At 37.3% G+C, this 22,021-nt stretch overlaps 1 protein-coding gene and 2 long non-coding RNA genes across 5 annotated transcripts; all 3 read right to left on the bottom strand.

Annotated features, from left to right (window-relative positions):
• Window positions 1-2,000: 2,000 nt before the first annotated feature.
• Window positions 2,001-4,933, bottom strand: LOC133716991 (uncharacterized). Its single transcript, XM_062143613.1, has 5 exons — window positions 4,205-4,933; window positions 3,896-4,079; window positions 3,507-3,776; window positions 2,884-3,400; window positions 2,001-2,730 (listed from the first exon to the last, which is right to left on the bottom strand). The coding sequence occupies exons 1-5, from the start codon at window positions 4,931-4,933 to the stop codon at window positions 2,001-2,003; spliced, it is 2,430 nt and encodes an 809-aa protein (XP_061999597.1).
• A 1,281-nt stretch (window positions 4,934-6,214) lies between these two features.
• Window positions 6,215-8,901, bottom strand: LOC133714077 (uncharacterized). Its single transcript, XR_009848436.1, has 4 exons — window positions 8,696-8,901; window positions 8,493-8,573; window positions 7,609-8,074; window positions 6,215-6,263 (listed from the first exon to the last, which is right to left on the bottom strand). It is a non-coding gene; the product is annotated as an uncharacterized LOC133714077 (long non-coding RNA).
• Window positions 8,902-15,023: 6,122 nt separating this feature from the next.
• Window positions 15,024-21,460, bottom strand: LOC133717823 (uncharacterized). Of its 3 annotated transcripts, none has more exons than XR_009849963.1 (9): window positions 21,051-21,456; window positions 20,812-20,907; window positions 20,236-20,315; window positions 18,521-18,577; window positions 18,303-18,401; window positions 17,467-17,565; window positions 16,471-16,548; window positions 15,792-16,251; window positions 15,024-15,301 (listed from the first exon to the last, which is right to left on the bottom strand). It is a non-coding gene; the product is annotated as an uncharacterized LOC133717823 (long non-coding RNA). The 3 variants fall into 3 exon arrangements; XR_009849962.1 differs by having other exon boundaries at window positions 15,789-16,251; XR_009849961.1 differs by lacking the exon at window positions 15,024-15,301 and having other exon boundaries at window positions 15,651-16,251; window positions 21,051-21,460.
• Between the last annotated feature and the right edge of the window lie 561 nt (window positions 21,461-22,021).

A 22,021-nucleotide genomic window follows, 5' to 3' on the forward strand; every position in this document is an offset into this window, starting at 1 on the left:
ATCAGGGCCTAAAAGACCCAAACAAAAACAACAAAAAGGCTAAGAATTAGAGCAGGAGATCCTCCTTGCTCTAGAAACAGCTGGCAGAGATGTCATCAAGATAGGCCTGAGCAGCATGAATGAGGGGGGGTACTCAAAGATGATGGTACCAAGCTCATGATTGATGCTATCCTTAGCCAAGCAGACACTCTCTGAAGATGTGAGAAAGGTGAGCATTTTGCCATTTTCCATAGCATCCATAATATTTGAGCTTAAGGAGAGAACCAAGGGGTTAACACTACGTTTTCAACTTTTGGATATTTAATAACTTCAAAAAAAAAAAAATTTGTGGATTTGTGGTAATTTTCATACAGATTGTGATGAAATCTTCAACCCCTCTTATTCACGATCTCATAAATATCAAGCATGAATCACGAGATCGATGGTCAGAGTTTTACACTTGGATAGTTCTTCCCATCACGTACACCATAGTTATCATCCTGAGGAACAGTTCTTCCATCACCGACATCGACAAGGGCATCTATGACATAATCATTGAACAATTCCTCTCATTGTCTCATACATCACCCATTTACTGCGGTAAGATTTTTTTTTCTTTCTTTTTTTTTATAACTAAAATGGTAGTTAATAGAGAATCTAAGTGGGTGATGCTCAATTTGCTCCAGCCAACGCTTTGACTCTCCCACGTCAGCAGCCAGTAACATGACACATTTTCTATTTTTTCCTAAACAAAATTATTAGGCCAAGTTGGTAAATTAAAGGTTTAATTTTTGTCAGACCGTGACCGGCTCCGGTTCAGTCGCCTTTATCACGAGACCAGTACAATATCCTCTTTTTGTCTCTGTTCAGTGTTCACACACACACTGGGGTTGGCTTCCTTTTTTGGGTCAAATATTTAGATATATAAATTGGACTATTGGAGTTTGTCAAATATATTTTATTTCTGGTTTTTTGTTTTTACCTGATATATAAAATAATTATTAAATAAATATCTACAATTTAATTAAATGAAATTGTAAATTGGCTTTGATTGGGGAATCCTAGATAATTACGGATCATCCACAAGGTAGGTCCAGAAAAATACTAAGGTTTTAAATGATGAAGCAAGTTGGTGGATTTAATTATATAGTAGAAATGAACAAAACATATATGGTCATTCTGATGCAATAAAATATAGGACAATTTTTTTTGTAACTTAATCAAAAACTCATTCAAAACTAATCAGATTAGTTTAATAACGTGCGTATTGTCCTTCCTTTCTTGCTACGCATGTTTGAAATGTTACTCATGAGTGAAATATAATTTCTGTGTTGCATGTTACCTAACTCTTTGAATGGTGTACGTAGTTTGTGGGATGAATTTTATCCATTTCTGTGCAGAAGGGCCGCGCTCGCGTGTGCGATTAGGTTCTGTGTTTTTTTTATTATTTGCGGGCTATTATCTTTGTACGATGTTTTCACTATTACTTTTGCATCTTAAATGTGTCTACTTCCAATCTAGTGCCGTAACTATTATGAAGCCGCATCTTTAATTTTATATAAGAAAACCTCGAAAGTGCGAGGAAATTTTTTTTTTTTTTGAAAAAAAAAAAAAAACACTTAGTCAAGGGGACGTGAAAGCCTTATCCCTCGAAAAAAAGTTTGCACCGGACAAAGAGACCCTCTTAATCCTCTACAAACTAAGTTGAGCTTCTACTACCATTACCTAAGAAACAATGACTTCCAATAACAGTGGAAAAAAAAAAAAAAGGCATCTCATATATTTGCTGTTTGTACCCAGATTAAATAAACACAAATGACAATGATAAGAAAAAAAAAACTAACAAAATATAAGTACCTTATATAATGCTGCCAATACAAAAAGCTTTAAAAATATAATAAAAAGTATTATGATCACCGTAACATGAAGACCAGCTTCTACACACTTGCATTCACGGATTCTTTTTCCTTTGAAAAGTTATCTTCCTTGCGGCTCTTAAGATTAGCAATCTCATGGTGTCCTTAAAAATATAAATGTCTTAAATATGCAGCAAAAAATATGGCATTGTCATGACACTCAATAGCAGATATTATGGAATTGTATGCAAAAGTTTGATCCTCATTCAAATGATGAACTGCATCCCGGTCTTCTTGAGGAATGTTAATTGAAATTTCATCTTGTATTAGCCTTGGCATTGAAGAATTTTCACCACCATCTTGAGTCATTTCTGGCAAGTCATAATCAAAAACGGACTTACTGTGCTGCACCAACAACTCGTTCAAGTCTCGTAAAAGTCTATTTGTGATACGTACATTGTCCGTGGTGCTCGAAGAAGGATAATCCTCTATCATGAATGGATAAAATTCATCCCACAAACTGCGTACTTCATGGGGCATGCAATAAACTAGGATGGTGACAAACAATCTTCTTAAAGATGACGGCATACGTATATTAGAGGCCTCACGTAGACATTGTCTAATACTTTCGTCATCTTCTAACAAACCACGTTCTTCAACTGCTTTCTTGAATGTCGGTTGTAAGACCCCATCAACTGTCCTTAAATCCTCAAATGACTTAGGTCCTCGAACATGATTAAGAAGAACACGCAAGTAAAACTTTTCTCCTTCTGAAGGTGACACTGTGTAAATTCTTCCAATGACTTTTTGGTTGGTCTCCCTTGCTTCCCATGTTTTATGTCTCCCATCCCATTTGTAATGCTCAGGAAATTCTCGATATAAGTATTGACGTGCACTTTCAAAATAAGTATTCTTAGTAAAAAATCATGTGAGCATTGTCATCGAGCTTCTTTCATTTGCCAGAATTGCTGTTACACTTTCAGTGGCATTAAAGAAAACATTGTGTCGATTTGGAAGATGAATTTGCAATCGTTCCACTGATGGATACATTCGATTCATCACGAATTTAAACATCCTCCACAAAGCTTCTGGTGCACAAACCCATCTTGCATCAACAAAGTTTCTTATTTCATCTTGATTTGCTTCAGGCCGAACTTCAAATGTTACTCTGTCTGGACCTTTGTAGACATATTTATACAAATACTTGACGCTCTTAATGCTGCAACAAATTTCCACATTGATATGACAATCATATTTTGTGAGTAACCATAGATTATAGGGGATAACCCAACTATTATCCAGTGGTGTATTTTGATTGCCATTAGATTGCATATCTGATTGATTGTCTCGTCTACGATAAACAGGATAAGAATCATTTCCTTGAAATGTGGTTACTGAAAATGGCTTTGGATAGCCTCGTTTGCAGCTCCCACGCTTCATACATGGAGCAATTCGCCTATGTACCCCACATGGACCGTGTATCATGTGCCCCAACACTACATTGTATAACTCTGGCTCTTCATTTTGATTTGGAATTTCAGCCCGAACAATGTGGTCATAATCATCTGGGTTGTTTAGTTTATCATCGTCACTCAACATGAGAAGCATATGAACATGTGGGAGACCACGTTTTTGAAACTCGATGACATATAACGTATGCAACAACAGTACCCAAGACTCCTTTTTTAATAACATCATTCTTTAACTCTTCAAATTTGGCACGAAAAATTCGAGTAGTTAGATCCGGGCGATCTTGTGCCACTTGACCAGGTAATAACTCTGCAGTTATTTCTTCCCAATTTGGATTACATGTCATTGTGAGAAAAATATCCGGCTTTCCATATTTTTGGACCAAAGCCATTGCATCCTGATATCTTTGGTGCATATCACGTGGACTTCCAATAAAAGATGATGGTAAAATAGTCTTGCGACCAATGTTATCTGTTTTCAATGCATTTGATTCATCTCTACTAAAACAAACTAACTTGTATAATAAAAAAAATAAAAAATTTTAATTAAAAAATTTAAATTAAAAAATTAAAAGTTGAAAAAACTCATACCTGCATTATTTTCACCAGCATTAAGTGAGTCATGTAGTCCGTCATACAACTCACGTCGAAGAGTACTTTGATTGCTGCGAATCCATCTCAACTTTTGTGTTTCAATTTTGACGTAATTATCCACGACATATTGTTGTAATAGACGGCCCCCTCGGAGTAAAAGTGAATCATCATATTGACGGATCTGAAATGATAAATTTAGTAGTTAACGTGATATTCTTAATCATTCACAAAAATAGAATACAGGGATGTCCTTTAAGATTAATTATTTTTAATTCATAGTAAAAAGATGAAGGAAAATTTATTCACCTGCAAAATATACGCATAATAGTCACGACACGTCAATTTTTGACCATTATTATTCCTACTATTCACATCCCATCCATATGTTCCATATGGGAACAATAATGGATACTGTAAGGGATCATAGTACCCAACACAATCTTGAATATTTAGAAGCTGGCCTTGCTTTGTTTGTACAACAATATCACGACCTGTCAGATTTTCCACATCATTTGTACCCACTATTATTGCAGCAACCTGGGATGCTGAAGGCAAACTGTACTGATGTTGGTTTGCAGCTTGCTCTCTAATGATGAGTCTGCAATTTTGCAAATCCGGACGCTGAGCTAGGTGATGAAATGTTTGCACAAATGGGTTATGTTGATTCAAAATTCTTTGTATTTTTTCAACCACATATCTATGTAATGCTGCATTCTCCAGCATACGATTGTCCACTTCATGGTCAGTATCATATATATACAATTGTAGATATCTTGGTCTATCATTGGCATTTGGTAGAAGACTTCCTATCTTATGATATATGGATCCCTGAGCACGAAATGTGAAAGTACCACCCCCGGTTGCAAGACTTTCATCAACATGCACACCCATTGATGTGAATGAAAATACATGGTTGCAGGCTCGAATGTTTTGCCTAAAATGGGCTCCTTGTGGAGATTCAGAGGAGAATAGCTCGATCATATCTGGAGGAGAATGTATGGGAGGCAAGACAATCTTTCCATTGGAGCAACACATGTCTCTACTTTCGTGATAGAATAAACGGGCATGACAATGTGGATATGTCGTCGATGCTGGCAACTGAAATTTTGTGACTCCGATGGCCTCATTAAAATTTCTAGCACAATTATGAGTTCCGCGCCCGCGCCTGCGTCCGCGACCTCTACCACGTGCTTGCGCAGTAACATTACTACGTGGCCTATTGTTTGGATGAATAGGATCGAGACTACTTCCTGTTTTTAAATAGTAATGTTAACAATAAGCTACTATATTTTTAAGTGGTAATGTTAACAATAAGCTACTATAGTCACACACATAATAATTTTAGATTTATAAATTACTTGTGCTGCACATGTAAATTGTATTGTTCGAATAATTTCTTGTATTCGAACATGAGCAGTAATAAATGGTAGTGAAATTCAACAGCTTTAGTAATTTTTTTTTTTTTGCCAGGAAAGGAACTAAAAAGCTTGTTTTCTTTAATTTTTATTTTTTCATTGTTCGATCCTTGTCTATATTATTGATTGAAAAGTTTTGTATTTCAGCAAATTATGAACTACATAAAAAACGATAGTGTTTGCTAACAAATATAAGAATTGAAGACACACGAATTGAATAAAAATATTCAATAATCAATTAGTGGTGCTTGGTTTTTTTTGAAAAGATTTAATACATTCTAGTTCTAGAAAGCCAAGTCAGTAAGTTACCCTCCCTTGCTTCCACTTGATTTCCATTGTTACTTATATTTTCCATATTTCGCCGCATTTGATAATTGGCGCGTCTTCGGGCTGAACACTCAGCTCGTTGTGAGGAATTTAATGACCGTCGCCTTTCTCTTTGTCGGGCATTCCTACGATGCCTTTCTGCCTCTAATGCATGTAGCATTGTGTTTCCCTATATTGTTAACCACATAAACATAATAATATCAATTGTCTTTCTCAAACCTATCTAGCAATGGAAGTCAGAACTTGTGAATGTACCTGATCTCCATTAGGTGGCGGCGGAAGAGACCGTGATGAAGAAGCCATTTAACCAATGTGTACTTCACTGGAAGCATACCATAATTCAACGACTATGTCTTGAGACCTATAAATGTAGTTTTAGTTTGATATCAAACCACTACCTGAAAAAAGTTCAACACACCAACCAATTGACAAAAACCAAAATACAAATTGAAACCATGTATGAAAATTGGGCATCCAAATAAAACTTGGGAACCTAATGTATACCAGCAAAAGTAACTGATACATGAGAAAAAGACATAATGTTTATTGAAATTCAGTTGCTTACCAGTCCTTTTTTTTGGAAGCAAACCACCTCACTTTGTTTGTCAATAGTCTTCACAACTCTAGTATTAATAACAAAGTAAATCAGAGAACAAAAGAAAAGAGATGGAGAGATTTTGAAATTCATTAAAAAGAGTACCAGGGTTTAGAAAAAAAATTAATAATAATATTAGAAACTAAACAAGTATTCAAGGAAATGATTTCCAGATATTCTCTCGAGAGCTAGGGTTTCAGACAGTTTTACTCTCTCCGTCCGGCGGCGCGTCCGGTGACGCTGTCGTCGGACGGGAATTGTTGACATAGGATCTGTGGGGCGAAGCTGATGGGGTTCCTAGGGGCCATCTTGGTTCAAAATTTCAAGACGAGGGGGTTTGCAGGAGAGGGTTGGGGACTTAAGGGCAGACTCCGGCGGCGGATCACACTGGTGGCGGTCGGATCCGGTGACAGACGTGATCGTCCATAGCAGATCGAAGGGTGGTTGAAGCTCGGGGAGGCAGGGGTGCGAGATCGGATTCCTCCCGAGTCTCTCCGCTGGCCGCGATGGTGTGGTCGGATTACGGAGATGACGGAGTGGTCAGATCGAGGCTGGGATGCGCGGATTGGTGGGCGATCTGGTCCGGCGACGCCACTGGACTGGAGCGATGGAGATCGTCCTGCTTTGCTGGGACGAGTGTCGGCAATTCGGCACGGTTGTGGTGACGGTGACACTGAAACTGGGCCTGCCAGGGCTGGTGGGCTTCTGAAATCCTCTTTGGAATTGAATTTGGCCCTAGAACCTTTTGGGCCTTGTTTGTTGATTAGTTCTTTGTTTGTTTCTGCTTGGTGGTTAGTTTTTTATGGTATCTTAACTAAAATAAGTTGCTACCATTTTTTGGTAGAATGTAGTGGGGTTGGTCCCGGTCTATGCACTCTATGTGCCTTGTCTGTTCTAGGTAGGCGGCGAGTTCCTTGCTTTGGCAAATGGTCGCAACCTCCTAGTGACAGTAACGTGTCTGCTCTAGGTAGGCGGCGAGTTCCTTGCTTTGTCAAATGGTCGCTACCTCCTAGTGGCAGGGTGAAACTTGGTGTCACTGGATGTATTATCCAGTGGCAACATGGTGGGAAAGCTGTGAGAATGGATATTATGCTATGCTGTCTTCGAGTTGTAGACCGAGTTATCTTTCCGTTGTGTCACCGCTGGGAAGCAAATAGAACCGTCTGGAGCGCGTTCTTTGCTAGCTGGTGCATATTTGAATACAATTGTTTAGTAGAGACTCAGGATATTATTTCAGGATGTACTCTAGGTGCCTATTGTAATCAGGGGTTTAGGCTCAATGTCCCCCCCTTGTATTCGACGGTTTCATTAATCAAGGCTTGAGGGCAGCCGCACCAGCCCTTTCTTCAAAAAAAAAAAAAAAAAAAGAGTACCTTAAAACTTGTAGATGTATTCTTCTTTATTTCGTCAATAAAGTTTATGATTTTAAATGTCCTGCACCCCAAAAACAATATAAGGAAAAAAAATAAATGACCTTTGTACTAATGGGAAAATCTATTAATTTAAGGAGGATACTGCATTCTCATGACGACTGCAACTCATGTAACATTCCATGCACCTACCCACATATTTGCAGCAATGATGTCTTAGTAACATCAATGACCTCTGTACTACTGACAAAATCTACTAATTTAAACATATATACTGCATTCTCATGACCACTGCAACTCTCATGTAACATTCCACGCACCTTACCCATAGATTTGCAGCAATCAGCTACTCCCCAGCTACCTTTGCAACATCAATCAAAGCCCCAACTTGATCTGTGTAGGGTATACGCACACCGAGCGAAGTAATTCAGTGGTTTGCTTCACCGTTGCCTATGAACTCTCAACTTTACTGCCACCACAGAGCATCTGAAATCAATTTTACTAAGTAAAACAAAATCAAAGTAAAGCGAAGCACTCAATAAGCAGAAAGTCACCTCATTTTGTTTGTTAAGAATCTTCACAGTTTCAGTATTAGAAACAAAAGTAAAGGAAACAAATAACAACCCTCTATAATCAATTTTGACCGGTAAACAATATTAGAAATTAAGATTAGAAAAAGCCAACAACATGAATGAGGTAGAAGACATAAAGAGATCTGGCCTTGAATGATTAACTTTGAGCAATAAAAAGAACACAGTTTGCATGCCATCTGACTGTTCCTAGTAATCTGCAGAAGCAATTACTTCCTACGTATATAGTGAACATAACATTTATATTATTTTAAGAAAATTAGATGTTTTAACAGACTCTAGAAATCAAGTAATAACCTTAAAGCTTTGTTCAATATGCTCCTTAATTCCTCACAGCTTCAATCAATTCTTCCTTAATTGCTCACCCGTCCTGTTAATCTGATATGGAGCAAGTTACCAATTCTCCTCTCTCAAATGATGCATACACAACCAATCATAAATTAAGTGTAAAAGAAAACTACAAACCAATGGAATTGCTAATCAAGCATGTAATGGCATACCTAATAAGGACTTGAATTCCAATTTCATCAACCTTCCTAAGATCCTTACTTCCAATTGTTGCTGATAACTCTAAAAGAGGGGCTGGGTTAAGGCCTATGCTGGAATCAATAGCTGCATTAACATGAAGGTATTGCACATCTAGCTGCAATCACATAAAGAAAAATAAAGATATGAACTGATTCTAGAAATCAATTAATATAACCTTAGAACTCTGTCCAAATTTGATACCTTTTTTTTTTTTTTTTTGTAACGACCAAATTTGATACCTTAATTGCTCACTGATTCTCACCAATCCTGTTACACATATAACAACACCATTAGTAGAATCGAAGGAATTTATTTTTCTTGTTTCCCTTTTTCTGGGATGTACCAGAAAAAAGAAAATGAAAAAGAAAAAAAAACAAAGAGTACGATTATACCTTCTAAACACGAACACGATTCAGTTGAGTGCTCTTCCGAACCAAATCGAAATCCAAATTGAAATTGCAGGAATTTGATTTTCTTCTTTTTCCTTGCTCTGGGTTGATCATCCATCTTGCCTCTTTTATAGTTGGTAAATCGTGGTGAGCCCATTGAGCGCCGATAACTTCCCACGTTCATGTTAAGATCGTGAGTTTTCTGGTTGGTTATTACCGGTGAAGGAGACAATTCTCAGTTGAGTGGGTATTTCGTGCGTCTCCCACGTCCGACTCTCTCCCCGGATAAACAAATTCAATTTCTTTTTGTTTGGTTTTTTTACAGTAATAACCTTGTGTTTGTTTGTCAGAGTCAGATGAAATATGGGTAAATTAGGCAGTTCAAAATTTGGTGAAGCTTTTAGACGCTTCGCTTTATTGTAGTAGAGATTTGATTTAGTGTCGTAAGTCTCTAATTTGTAAATGATTACTGTGAGCTCGACTCATGAAAGACTTGTTGTAATTCTCAGTTATTGATATAATAAAAAAAATAGGGTTTTTGTCCATTTACCCCATTTCTAGGGATTTTTTTCTCCCTTACCCCATTAAGTTTTTTTAATTCTCTCTTACTCAATACACTCTAAGGGAGTCTTCCCTAATACCCCATTAAGATTTTTTTTTTTTTTAATTTTTTTTAATACCATTTTACCCCTCACCCCTTTGTTACTTAGAGAGAGAGAGAGAAAATGGAAGAGAGAGAAACTATAGGAGACTTTGCCGGAGCCCGTCACCGGTCGCCGGAATCCGGTCATCGGTCGCCGGAATCCGGCCAACTTTCGCAGGAATCCGGTCACCGGCTGCCGCCCACCTGAAATTGCTGAAAATCTCACCGGAAAGTTTTTTTGCCCCCAATAGACATCTATTGCCCTCTAATAGAGGGGCAATAGACATCTATTGACCCCCAATAGACGACTATCAGCCATGTATTGCCCCCCAATAGACGACTACCAGCCATGTATTGCCCCCCAGTAGACGTCTATTGCCCCTCAATAGACGTTTAAATTACCAAAATGGTAATTAATATTCCTAAAACTACACAAATAAAACTTTGATTAAACAAAAAAAACGAGGAGATTACATCAATTCAAAACGTCTATTGCCCCCTAATAGACGTCTATTGCCCCCCAATAGACGACTATTGGTCATGTATTGCCCCCCAATAGACAAATAAAATTTTAATTAAGGAAAAAAAGAGGAGATTACATCAATTCAAAACATTTATTGTCCCCTAATAGACGTCTATTGCCCCCAATAGACCTTTAATTAACTTGTTATGGGTTACCTAACTAATATATACCAATTTATAGTCCAAAACACAACATTTTAAAAGTTGCGGGAAGTCTTATATAGATAACATTATAACCCGGAGTAACTTTTACACTAGAGTATTATATATGAATATAAAGCCACTCTTGCTCAGTTGCTATAAATAATTAAATATCACTACTCTACCTGGCTAGCTAGAAACCCAATGCTCAGAGAGAGAATAATGGAGCTCTCTCTTCATTTCAGAATCGTTTCTTCCCTAGTTTTTTTTAGATTGGTTGGCTTCTTTCTTCATCTCTACAACATAGTCTGGTTGAAGTCCGTGAGGCTCCGAAGGAAGCTCCAAATGCAAGGCATCAAAGGCCCTACAACTTCTTTACTATATGGGAATCTCGCTGAGATCGATGCAGAAAATCCAACTTCAAGCTCAGAAGTCTCCAAATCACTCTGAATTTGTAGCCCACGACTACACTTCCAGCCTCTTCGCCTATTTCGAACACTGGCGAAAAGAATTAGTAATTCATCTACTTTCGATCTCGTTCTTCTTCTTCTTCTTGCTTGTACATTATAGGATATAGATAGATATAAAACGTTGGTTTTCACCTTTCTGCAACTAAGCAGTGTTTGGAAAAGATGACAGAAGCCAATTAAGTAAGCCAGGACAAGCTCGATCTCGGCGGAGACGGAGATTAAGCTTCTGATCTCTATCGGAATCGGAGGTGTCGGGTTCGGATCGGGGCTGGGCCTTGTCATATCCTCCAAGGAAGGATCCGGTGAGAGGAAGCCGTTGGTGGCCTCGCCGGCGATGATGGAGTTCTACGGGTCGACACCTTCTAGAGGGGAGAGAGAGAGAGAGAGGAGATCGCATCTGCAGATGAAAGAGATGAGTGGCAGTGGTTGTGATTTCTTAATTATGCTAAGGGCAAAGCTGTCATTTCATTTATAATTGGGTTAGTGGGAATAAAAAAACTGTTGCTGGGGTAAGTGGGATAATTTTTGTCAATTTTGGTGCTTTGGGTCAAGGACCCAAAAAAATAATCAGATTAATTCAAGGTGTTGTAGATGTAATAAAAAAAAAAAAAAACTAACCAGATTAATTAAAGGGTAGAGAGATCTAGTTGTGTAATTTTGTTTTTGATTGGGTTTATTTTGGAAACTTAACATTAATTGCAAAGTTAGAAACTAAGTAATGGCGGGAAGCACTGTGGACCTGGACAATAGCTAAGGCCCAATGTCCATTATTGGGATTATTATTGCATCATTGATGAACAATATTACAATAATAGTGCTTATTCAACATGTGATCGATTGACCAGGACCAAGTAGACCGTATAATATATTGATGATTGTATGATGGTTGTAATCTTGTCAATTTTTGAAAATGTTCATAAATGATATTTTATAGCGTATGAAAATGACCTTTCTTTTGATATATATATATATATATATATATATATATATATATATATATATATATATAAAATTATAAAAAAAAACTAAACATTGCTAAGTTGTTATTTTTCCTTGTCAGACCCAAAAAAAAAAATTGTTATTTTTCCTCTGCTACATCTCATCTCCACGAATAATACTTTCTCTTAACGCAATAGATATATACATCTTCACACCTCTTCCTCTTCTTCTATGAGCAAGCTTGTTGCTCCTTTCCTCTCATATCTCACAATTCCACTCACAACAGCCACTTTTTTAGACAAACGTGAAGGTGAAAAGAGAAACTAAGTTTGTACTAAAAAAAAAAGAAAAAAGAAAAGAGAAATCTAAGTTTATGATCTCTCTCCCCGATCGCTTGACTTCCTAACACAACTCGGTGTCACCACCACTACTAGTGGTTTGACCGGCCTTCGATTAGCAAAACCCAGTGGGTGATTATAGATCAATCTCGTGAAAGACTGAAAGGAGAACAAATCGCTGTCACTTTCGGGGGGCTTGGATTTTTAGTTTTTGGAGTTTAAGTATGATATCTCTATTAATTAAGCCAGCTTCATCTTGAGATGGTTAAATTATTAAACGTTCAAAAATGTCCTCAGATAATAAACAAACAAAAAAGTTAAGTATGTATATACGAGGATTCAATTGTATATTTATAACATGTTCATATTAAAATTGGATGGACACTGGTTCAAATTTAAACAACAACAAACCATTACCACTAACTAACTAAAAGGATATAGTGATGGCACTGTGACTATAACAAAATTATAGTCTCAAAGATAGAGCAAAAATTAAGTCTCTCGCACATGACAAAATGGCATAAGCCGATGCAATGAGTTCAAAAGATCACCATTTGTTGTGTTGTTGATTTTTTTTTTTTTTTTTTTTTAAAGAAGGGCTTCAAATTCATTCATGTAACGACCATGTCTTTAATGTCTGTAGTGAACCATTAGGGTACGTACCCCATAAACTACAAGCTACAATAAGATGCAGATGAGAAAAGCAAACTATAACGATAAGCAATGCTACCCATAGATAAAAGCATCACCGATTGTTCTTCTCACAAATAATTAAGCTTAATTGCAAGGTTAGAACCTTCTATTCATCTACTAAAAACACACAACTTTTAGTAGGAATTCGTACGTAATAGAATAACATGTTGGGAAGAGAATACCACGAAATGTTATTTTGAGGACGCATTCGATTTCTTGCAGAAAGAGAAAGGGGATAGCGGATTTGTCATGGATAATCTGGGAAGGCCGAAAGGGGCATATACTTATAGTTGGGGCAGTCGCCCCCCCAGTGACCAAAATCAAAACAATGACCACACCTCCTGAGAACAGCACGTCCTCCCTCAGAACAGCATGCAGGTCCCAACTTACCACAACCCTTGCATTCTATGTCATAGAGACGCCCAACTGTTTTACCTGGTGGAACATTAACTAGCCATGGGCAGTTATTGTTATTGTGATCCAGGTCAAAACAAATGGGACAACCTTCTCCTTCTTCTTCACTATATCCATCTTCACTGTTTTCTTCCGTTTTAGACTCTTTCACATACACACAGTCGCCCACACGGACATAAGACACTCCAGCATCATTTGTTCTGATCTGACCAAGTTTAGATAATTGTTCATCATCACAACACTTGTCAACAGGCGGCAGATTCAGATCCTCGTCCTCGGATTCTTCGTCGGAAACATAATCAATGGAATCCAAATCAAAATCATAACCCAATTCTTCTACGATAGCTGTGAGGTCACGCAGAAATGTGCTCAAACTGTAATAGTCTTCAGCATGTTTGATTCTTCCCCCTTGCTACAATGTGTCCTGTTCTTGTTGGCTTCAGGGAAATTGCTATTTTTGAGCAGCTTCATCTGGCGCCTAAGCTTTTGCATATAATACAGCAAATCCCTTAATTGTTGCCCCTTACTACCATGACTCATGTTCTCGCCGGCCAGATCCAGATCCAGATCCATCCACTTGGCTTCAGGGAATTTGATATTTTCCGGCAGCTTCTTCTCGAGCTGATCTGGATCTCTTAATCCCATAGGTTCCCATTCCATAACTCTGAGGTTTATGGGTGTAAAACGAATGCACAATAAGAGCGAGTTCACGTTTTACACAAACTAATAGAAATAAGAGTTATTTATAGAGAAGGGGTCATGAGTTTTTTCTAAGGCAATTAGAATTTATTGTCTTGGAGTACAAGAAGTGTTTACCTTTACCCAGTAGGTTTTGGATTCATACTCATGAAAGAAATATCTTTATTGATGAAGGTTACCACATCTTTGTAACAAAAGAAAAAATCAAATTGAGTTTTCCTAGTCCTTGGGATTTATTCCAGTGTTTCCTTATTGAATTTGGAATAGAGTTCAATTGGATTCCGTGTTCAATATGGAATAGGGGTTACTTGGTCCTCTAAGTAATCAGAATCCTAATTCCAAGTCCTTTTTGTGTAGGGAAATGGGAATAATGGGCGAAGCCGGTCGTTGCGAACAAGAAGCGAGTTCAGAATTTTAACACTGTTTTCAACTGCCCATGTTGCAGCGATAGCAAAAGCGTCCGAGTGCGAAATTGACATGATTCACATGAAGGAAATGGAAGGCCGAGACGTCTGCTTCGTTTGCAAAAGAGAGTTTCGCCATAAAAATTACAACTTTGACTGAAGCCATAGACATCTACGACGAATGGATAGATGATTGCATAAAGGGTCAACTAGCTACCAGAGCGACTCGTAGTTCTGTAAACGTTGTTCTGTAATTTTATTGTTGTTGTTGTTGTTGTTTTGGCTTTGTGCCTTTTGTAAAAAAAAAAAACAGAATCATAGTTCTATGTTTATTACTTTTGAATGATAGTCCTATGTCTGTTACTTTCGTACATTACCATTGTTGAACTATGTAGGTCTACTTTACCCATTTTTAGACTGTCATTTTGTTCTAATTCTCATTAGGAATATAATTTCATTGGAAAAGTACTTTGATTATGATGAACACGCACATCATTTACACAAATGGCTTCTGTAGGATGAACCAGGTCGCAGAAGTCGAACATTCTCAGAACTGAGCAGACATGTAGGATCTCATGACAACTCTCAGAATCTGTACAATATGAATTGGATAGGCAGTTCACAAGTATTACTAATTTGGATTTTTGGGATCAATTTGTAACACTCGTCTAAAACAGAATACAAAGTGCAACGGTATTCTCATCGATCTTAAACACAATCAAAATGCATATCGATCTTAACCCACACCTATACCTGAATCATAAGAAGCTAGCTAGCGCTTACAATTTAATGGCCAGTCCAACTGAAAATCAAATTCACTGTTTAAAATATAACCTACAAATCAGAAACTCTCAACACTTAAATGATCAAGCTCGAAGCGCCAAGTACAAAGGCAGATAAAGAACACTCGGTTGCTTTTGTGTCAACTGTATAAAGAAGAAAGAAGGTGGTTATGAAAAAACGGCTTAAGCAATATTTTTATTTATACCTACTTACATTATTTTTACCACTAACTAACTAAAAGGATAGAGTGATGGCACTGTGACTACAACAAAAGTTATAGTCTCAAAGATAGAGCAAATATTAAGTCTCCCGCACATGACAAAATGGCATAAGCCGATGTATTGAGTTCAAAAGATTACCATTTGTTGTGTTTTTCTTTTTTTAAAAAAGGGCTTCAAATTCATTCATGTAACGACCATGTCTTTAATGTTTGTAGTGAACCATTAGGGTACGAACCCCATAAAATAAGATGCAGATGAGAAAAGCAAAATATAACGATAAGCAATACTCATAGATAAAAGCATCATAAATTGTTCTTCTCACAAATAATCAAGGTTAGAAGCTTCATCTACTAAAAACACACAACTTAGTAGGAACTCGTAATAGAATAACATGTTGGGAAGAGAATACCACGAAATGTTATTTTGAGGACGCATTCGATTTCTTGCAGAAAGAGAAAGGGGATAGCGGATTTGTCATGGATAATGTGGGAAGGCCGAAAGGGGCATATACTTATAGTTCGGGCAGACGTCCCCCCAGTGACCAAAATCATAACAATGACCACACCTCCTGAGAACAGCACGTCCTCCCTCAGAACAGCATGCAGGTCCCAACTTACCACAACCCTTGCATTCTATGTCATAGAGACGCCCAACTGTTTTACCTGGTGGAACATTAACTAGCCATGGGCAGTTATTGTTATTGTGATCCAGGTCGAAACAAATGGGACAACCTTCTCCTTCTTCTTCACTATATCCATCTTCACTGTTTTCTTCCTTTTCAGAGTCTTTCACATACACATAGTCGCCCACACGGACATAAGACACTCCAGCATCATTTGTTTTGATCTGACAAAGTTTAGATTTTTGTTTACCTGGAAGGTATGTAGAGAACTTAACGAACAATGATCAAACTAGGAAACTAAAGATGGGTGATTTAGATAAGAGATAAAGATAATAATAAATTAAGAGTGAGAAATGAAACATGAGAAATGTGAATTTCACTCCCCTAAGAAGGTAGTTGTAAATTAACACAGAATGTGTTTGCTCAAAACCGGAAAGAGAAACCCTACAACAAAAAACAAAAAACTCACCATCAGAGCAGTTCTCAACAGCCAGATTCAGATCCTCGTCCTTGGTTTCCTGGTCCTCAGATTATTCGTCCTCCGATTCTTCATGCACAACAGCAGTATTAAGGTGAGATAATAATAAATTAAGGAATGTGACAAGTACAGGATTCATTAATTTAAATGAAAGGAACACGCCATTCACTTTAAGTATACCTCGAAGCGACATCTAAACAAAAATTTACAATAAAAGAAAGAAGGAACTATTAACAACTTAGCAATTCTTGGGTTACTATTTTAGTTGTATCTGATAAAAGTTAACTGTAGCTATAAGACAAGACAAGACTACGATGAAGAGGCTGAGCTATTCTATTTATGGTCAAGGAGAACGGGTTGAGGATAACTAAGAGTTGTTCGGTGAGTTGAGAACAAGATTGGAAGGAAGAGAATGGACGGTTAGTTCGTTTTGGTAAACGGAACAAAATAAAGAAAACAAAGGAATGGCGTTTTAAAGTGTGCCTATAACATCTATCTAAACAGAAACAAGCACACTTTTCCCTCAAAACCCAGTGAGAAGCTTAAGCAAATTAGATTAGACCGCTTAACTATCTGACCTTCAAGAATAGTAGACGTTCATTCCAGAAACTAGAAGAGAAACCTAGAAAGATGACTAAAACAAAGAAAAGTTTGTTGGGCCTATGTGTCCTTCAAGAAATTCTATTGTATTGTGAACTTTGCAAAGGTTGTTTGAAATTATACTCAATGGAGTGGATGGATCCTCAAATACCAAAAACTAAAAATAAAGTAAAATTTCCTGTGTAGGACTTTAATTCCAATACAAAGCTGTATTCAAAGCAACGTATGTACCACATAGAAGAACAAAAATCTAGTAAATAAACCAAACGTAAACAGTTTCAATATAATTAATTTCCAAACCACAAATAACATAACACTGTGGGTGTAAATTTAAATCAAACAAGATAATCCTCCTCAGAAATCCTACAACAAAAATTAAAACCCTACCTTCAGCGCTGTCCCACAAATTCAACCATTTGATCCCCGGCTGCTTCTTCTCAACCTGATGATACAAGGGATTCGATCCCATAGGTTCCCATTCCATAACTTTGAGGTGTATGGGTATAAATAGAATGCACAATAGCAGTTAGAGTGAGATAGCAAATTAAGGTTCCACGTTTTACACAAACTAACAGAAATCTTAAATATCTAGGAGTTATTTAGAGAAAAACGAACAGTAGTCAAACTAGGAAACATAAGTCCACCAGGACTCATAGAATGGTAGACTCCAAGAATTAACCACAGGAAATGATGAAATAATGAAAAATTGTTGGCAAACATAATGATTTTATATCAGTTATGCATCATCAGCGCATATCAAAATGACCTAATTGACTAGATGAATAAGCACTTAATAATACAATTTGGCACAATATTTCATCTGAGACGCAAGAACTAGTCATCAATTGTTAGAACTCTTAACTATTTAGTAGCAATTGTCTTTCAAGAATAGTAGACGTTCATTCCAGAAACTAAGAGAGAGTTGAAAACCAAAAACTAAAAGAAAAGTAAAAAATTCCTCCCTTGGAACTTCATTTCCAATACAAAGCTGTATTCAAATCATGTTACTATATGTATCACATAGAAAAACAAAAATCTAGTACTTAAACCAAACATAAACAGTGTCAAAATAAAACTGGTTTTTTCTTTTCTTTTCCCCAAAACTAAAACAACATAAAATTGTATATGTAAATTCAAATTCACACACATATATTCCTTGCTCAAAACATGAGAAAATTAAAGATGACCTTCTTAGGAAAACCTACAACAAAATCAAAGCTTACCACCAGTCTTGGTCTCATCTTTCAGCATCTTCCCATCAAGGTAATCGATGGAATCCAAATCAGTATGAAAACCCACTTTTGATGTGAAACCTACGATGTCTGCGTGTGAAGATAATGCAAAGCAGGGGCATTAGGGTGAGAATATGAGATAATAAAGTAAGGTTTCACGTTTATAAGAAGAAGAAAAATGAGAGAGAGAGAGAGCACCAAAAACATACCTGTCAGAAATTGGGCCAAAGTGTAACCAGTACCGTTTAATTCTTCCCCCTTGCTACCTGTTTCAGGTTCCAAAAGTAAAGGCGATGATGAAGACAGGGTCGAAAACACTCAGGACTGGTGCAAAATTTTAGATGGTTGTTCTTCTCCCTCTAGGAGTAATTTAAAGAGAACATAATGAACAATAATCAAACTAGCAAACACAGGCCCACTAGGACTCCTGGACAACAAAAAAAGTTGACTCCAAGAATTAATATCAACATGAAAGAATGAAAAGAACCGTTGGCAAATACAATGATTTTATGTCAGTTATGCATCGTCAGCACAAACCAAAACGACTTCATTAGCTAGATGGATAATCATCAGACATCAAAAAACATTGGCACGGTGAGTTAGAATTTTAGTTTTTGGGAGGAATCTAAATGATGAGGAGGCAAGGGAAGCTTTAGATTCACTGGGGTTGGTAGAAAGAAAAATTCAGTTTGGTGAGGTCAAAAAAGGATGCAGAGGAGATAAAGATTGAAAGCTTCTGATCCTTCCGAAAATTCCCAACTGTCGATAGCTCTACTCCAAACTTCGATCCTGCAAAATTTATCTCGAAAGCCAAAGTTCCTCCAAAGATTAAGATTTTAAGCAGGTTGCTGGTGCATGAGAGATCGAATACCTGTGAGATGGTTCAATGGAGGAGGCTAAATTGTAGTTCCTAGCCTCACCGGATACTCTTACATAAACTGAATGCGAGAACACAATTATATCCTTCTGCAATGTGAGGCGGCCTCCTATCTTTGGCAGAAGTTACATTGGGAGACTGGGGTCACTTGGGGATCTCCAGCACAGATTTCTGCCGTGTATTCATAACTGTTCCGGTCTTGGGAAATGGAAGAAATCCAATGGGTTGTCGGGATGCGGAGTCCTTGCAGTTTTTAGGTGTGTATGCACTATGCAGTGTGCATGCAAAGACATAGAAAATAATGGATGTCTATGAAGGAGTACGAGTGGTTATTTGGACTTCAGTTTCTGAGGCTTTTAAAGATTGTAGTTTCTCTTGTATTTTAAGGGATGGGTAAGCAGCAGCAGTTTTGGAGTAGTCTTTTTCTTTCCTCTTTTCAGAGTGTTGTGAGGGGTCTTGTATCATGTTGATTTTCTTTTGAGTTCTGCTGCATCTCTGTTCTGTGGACTCCTTGTCCACTGTGTTTGTATTCATCTTCTTTTTAATAAAATATGTTTCTTTAGGAAAAAGAAAAAAGAGAAAAAAAGGATAAAAAATAGAAGCAATTTTGGGACAATATTTCTAAAAGACACCAGAACTAGTAAAAAATTATTAGAACTCTAAAACTATTTAGTAGCAACTGACTTCAAGAATAGTAGATATTCATTCTAGAAACTAAGAGAGAAGTTAGAACAATGAGCAAAACAAAGCAAATGAGAAGTATACTACATTAACCAAATGGCATAGAAAGGATCCACAAACACCAAAAACTAAAACAAAAGTAAAAATTCCTCTCTAAACCTTTAATTCCAATAAAAAGCTTTTGAAAGCAAATTATGATATTTACCACATAGAAGAACGATAGTTTAGCACATAAACCAAAGTCAAACAGTATGAAAATGAAATTATCTTTTCAAAGCTAAAACAAAATAAGATTGTAGGTGTAAATTCACACAAAAATATAGTCTTTTCCATGGAAACCGTACAACATAAAAATCAAAGGCTTACCATGAGTCCTGTTCTTGTTGGCTTCAGGAAAACTGCTAATGCCCCCAGCAGCCTCATCCGGCACCCAGCATCTTGCAAAGCTTTGGGGTTTGGCGGTGTGAAGATGCACAACAGCAGTATTAAGGCCAGAAAATAATAACTTAAGCTAACTGTAGAAGGCATGCCATTCATTTCAAATACAATGTAAAAAACAAAAAAACTTGGCATTTATTGGCTTAAATTTAGTTGTATCTGATGAAAGTTAACTGTAGGGTACAGGACAAGACTACAATAGGGAGTTGGCCAAAGCTATTTGTGGTCAAGGAGGATAAGCATGGAACAAGCTTGGAAGGAAGAGAATGTAGAGTTAATTTGTTTTAGCAAAAAAAAACTAAAATAGATGACATTAATTCTATGAGTTGCAATAGTATCTCTCTAAAAACAAAATTCAGCACTAGCTTTGTTTCCCTCAAAACAGTGAGATGCTTAACCAATTGAATTAGCTAGAGGTAATCTTCCTAACATGCATTCATACTTAAAAAAAAAAAAAAAAAAAAAAAAAAAAAAAAAAAAAGATAAACAAGACCAAAAACTTACAGTACAGCAAATCCCTATACAATTCAGATTCTGCCCGACCTTCGAAATCACTCATTGGTTTGGCAAAAGCAACAGGGAATTTCCCAGCTAGTGATTCTGCGGGTGTGAAGATAATAAATTAAGGTTTCGCGTTTATAAAAATAAAAAGAAAAACAAAGCGAAGATGTGGGTGTCAATTTAAATTCCAGAAAGAGGATCGTCCTCAGAAATCCATCCTAAAACAAAAATCAAAAGCTTACCATGAAGATCCGCCTCCTTGGCTTCCTTGATAATTTCCGGCATCCAGGTTTCGCCGCATTCCATACCGCTTTTTTTCATATGTGATTCTTCCGATCCTACTACTGCAAATAGACTCGATAAAGTGTGTCCTTCAAATACATGAAGAAACTCCACATTTTTTAACTGGGCTCTTAACTATTTACTCAATTTGAGCCCAACAAATGTCTACTTACTTCATTAAAAGATTTGTGTTGGAGCCAAAACGATAATGCAAATTAAAGTGGGGAAATTCAAAGTTTCTTCATAATTCATCCATGCCAAAATTGGCTTCTGGGTACAAAGATATACAGATGGGGTGCCATCTGATACAAAAGGAGAACTTGACGCGTGGTACAGGACCACCAACGCATCAGTCCAAGCTTAACAGCTCTAATCTACTCTATTAGGTCTACTGGACTGTTAATAATGGGCTTGGGAGGAACATTAGCTGGGCTGGTTGCAACAAGTCCTGCCCCCTTAAGCTGCAAGCCGTCCACGGTTGCTGAAGTGAGGAAAGCGTGCCATGATGGATTTCGCGTCTTCCCAGGTGGCATCATCGATAGGAAGACCTGTCCACTGAATAAGCCATTGAGTCACCTGCTGCCCTTTCTTTTGCACGACAGCCATGTCAAGGACCTTGGCTGGTGTCCAAATCAGTTCCCCTTTGTCAGAAAATTGAGGGAGAGTTGTGGAGGTAGGAACCGAGTCGCCTACACGAAGCTTCAGGAGAGATACATGGAATACAGGGTGAATCTTGGAGGAAGGTGGTTTGAAGAAAACCTGGACTATAGACTAGTATGTCGTCGAAGAAAACCAACACATACTTACGTAAAAGTGGTTTGAAAATATGGTTCATTAAAGATTGAAAAGTAGAGGGAGCATTAGAGAGGCCAAAGGGCATTACCACAAATTCGTAATGGCCATCATGAGTTCGGAAAGCCGTCTTGTGAAT

This window comes from Rosa rugosa, chromosome 6, assembly GCF_958449725.1.
Source record: "Rosa rugosa chromosome 6, drRosRugo1.1, whole genome shotgun sequence".
Lineage (NCBI taxonomy): Eukaryota > Viridiplantae > Streptophyta > Magnoliopsida > Rosales > Rosaceae > Rosa > Rosa rugosa.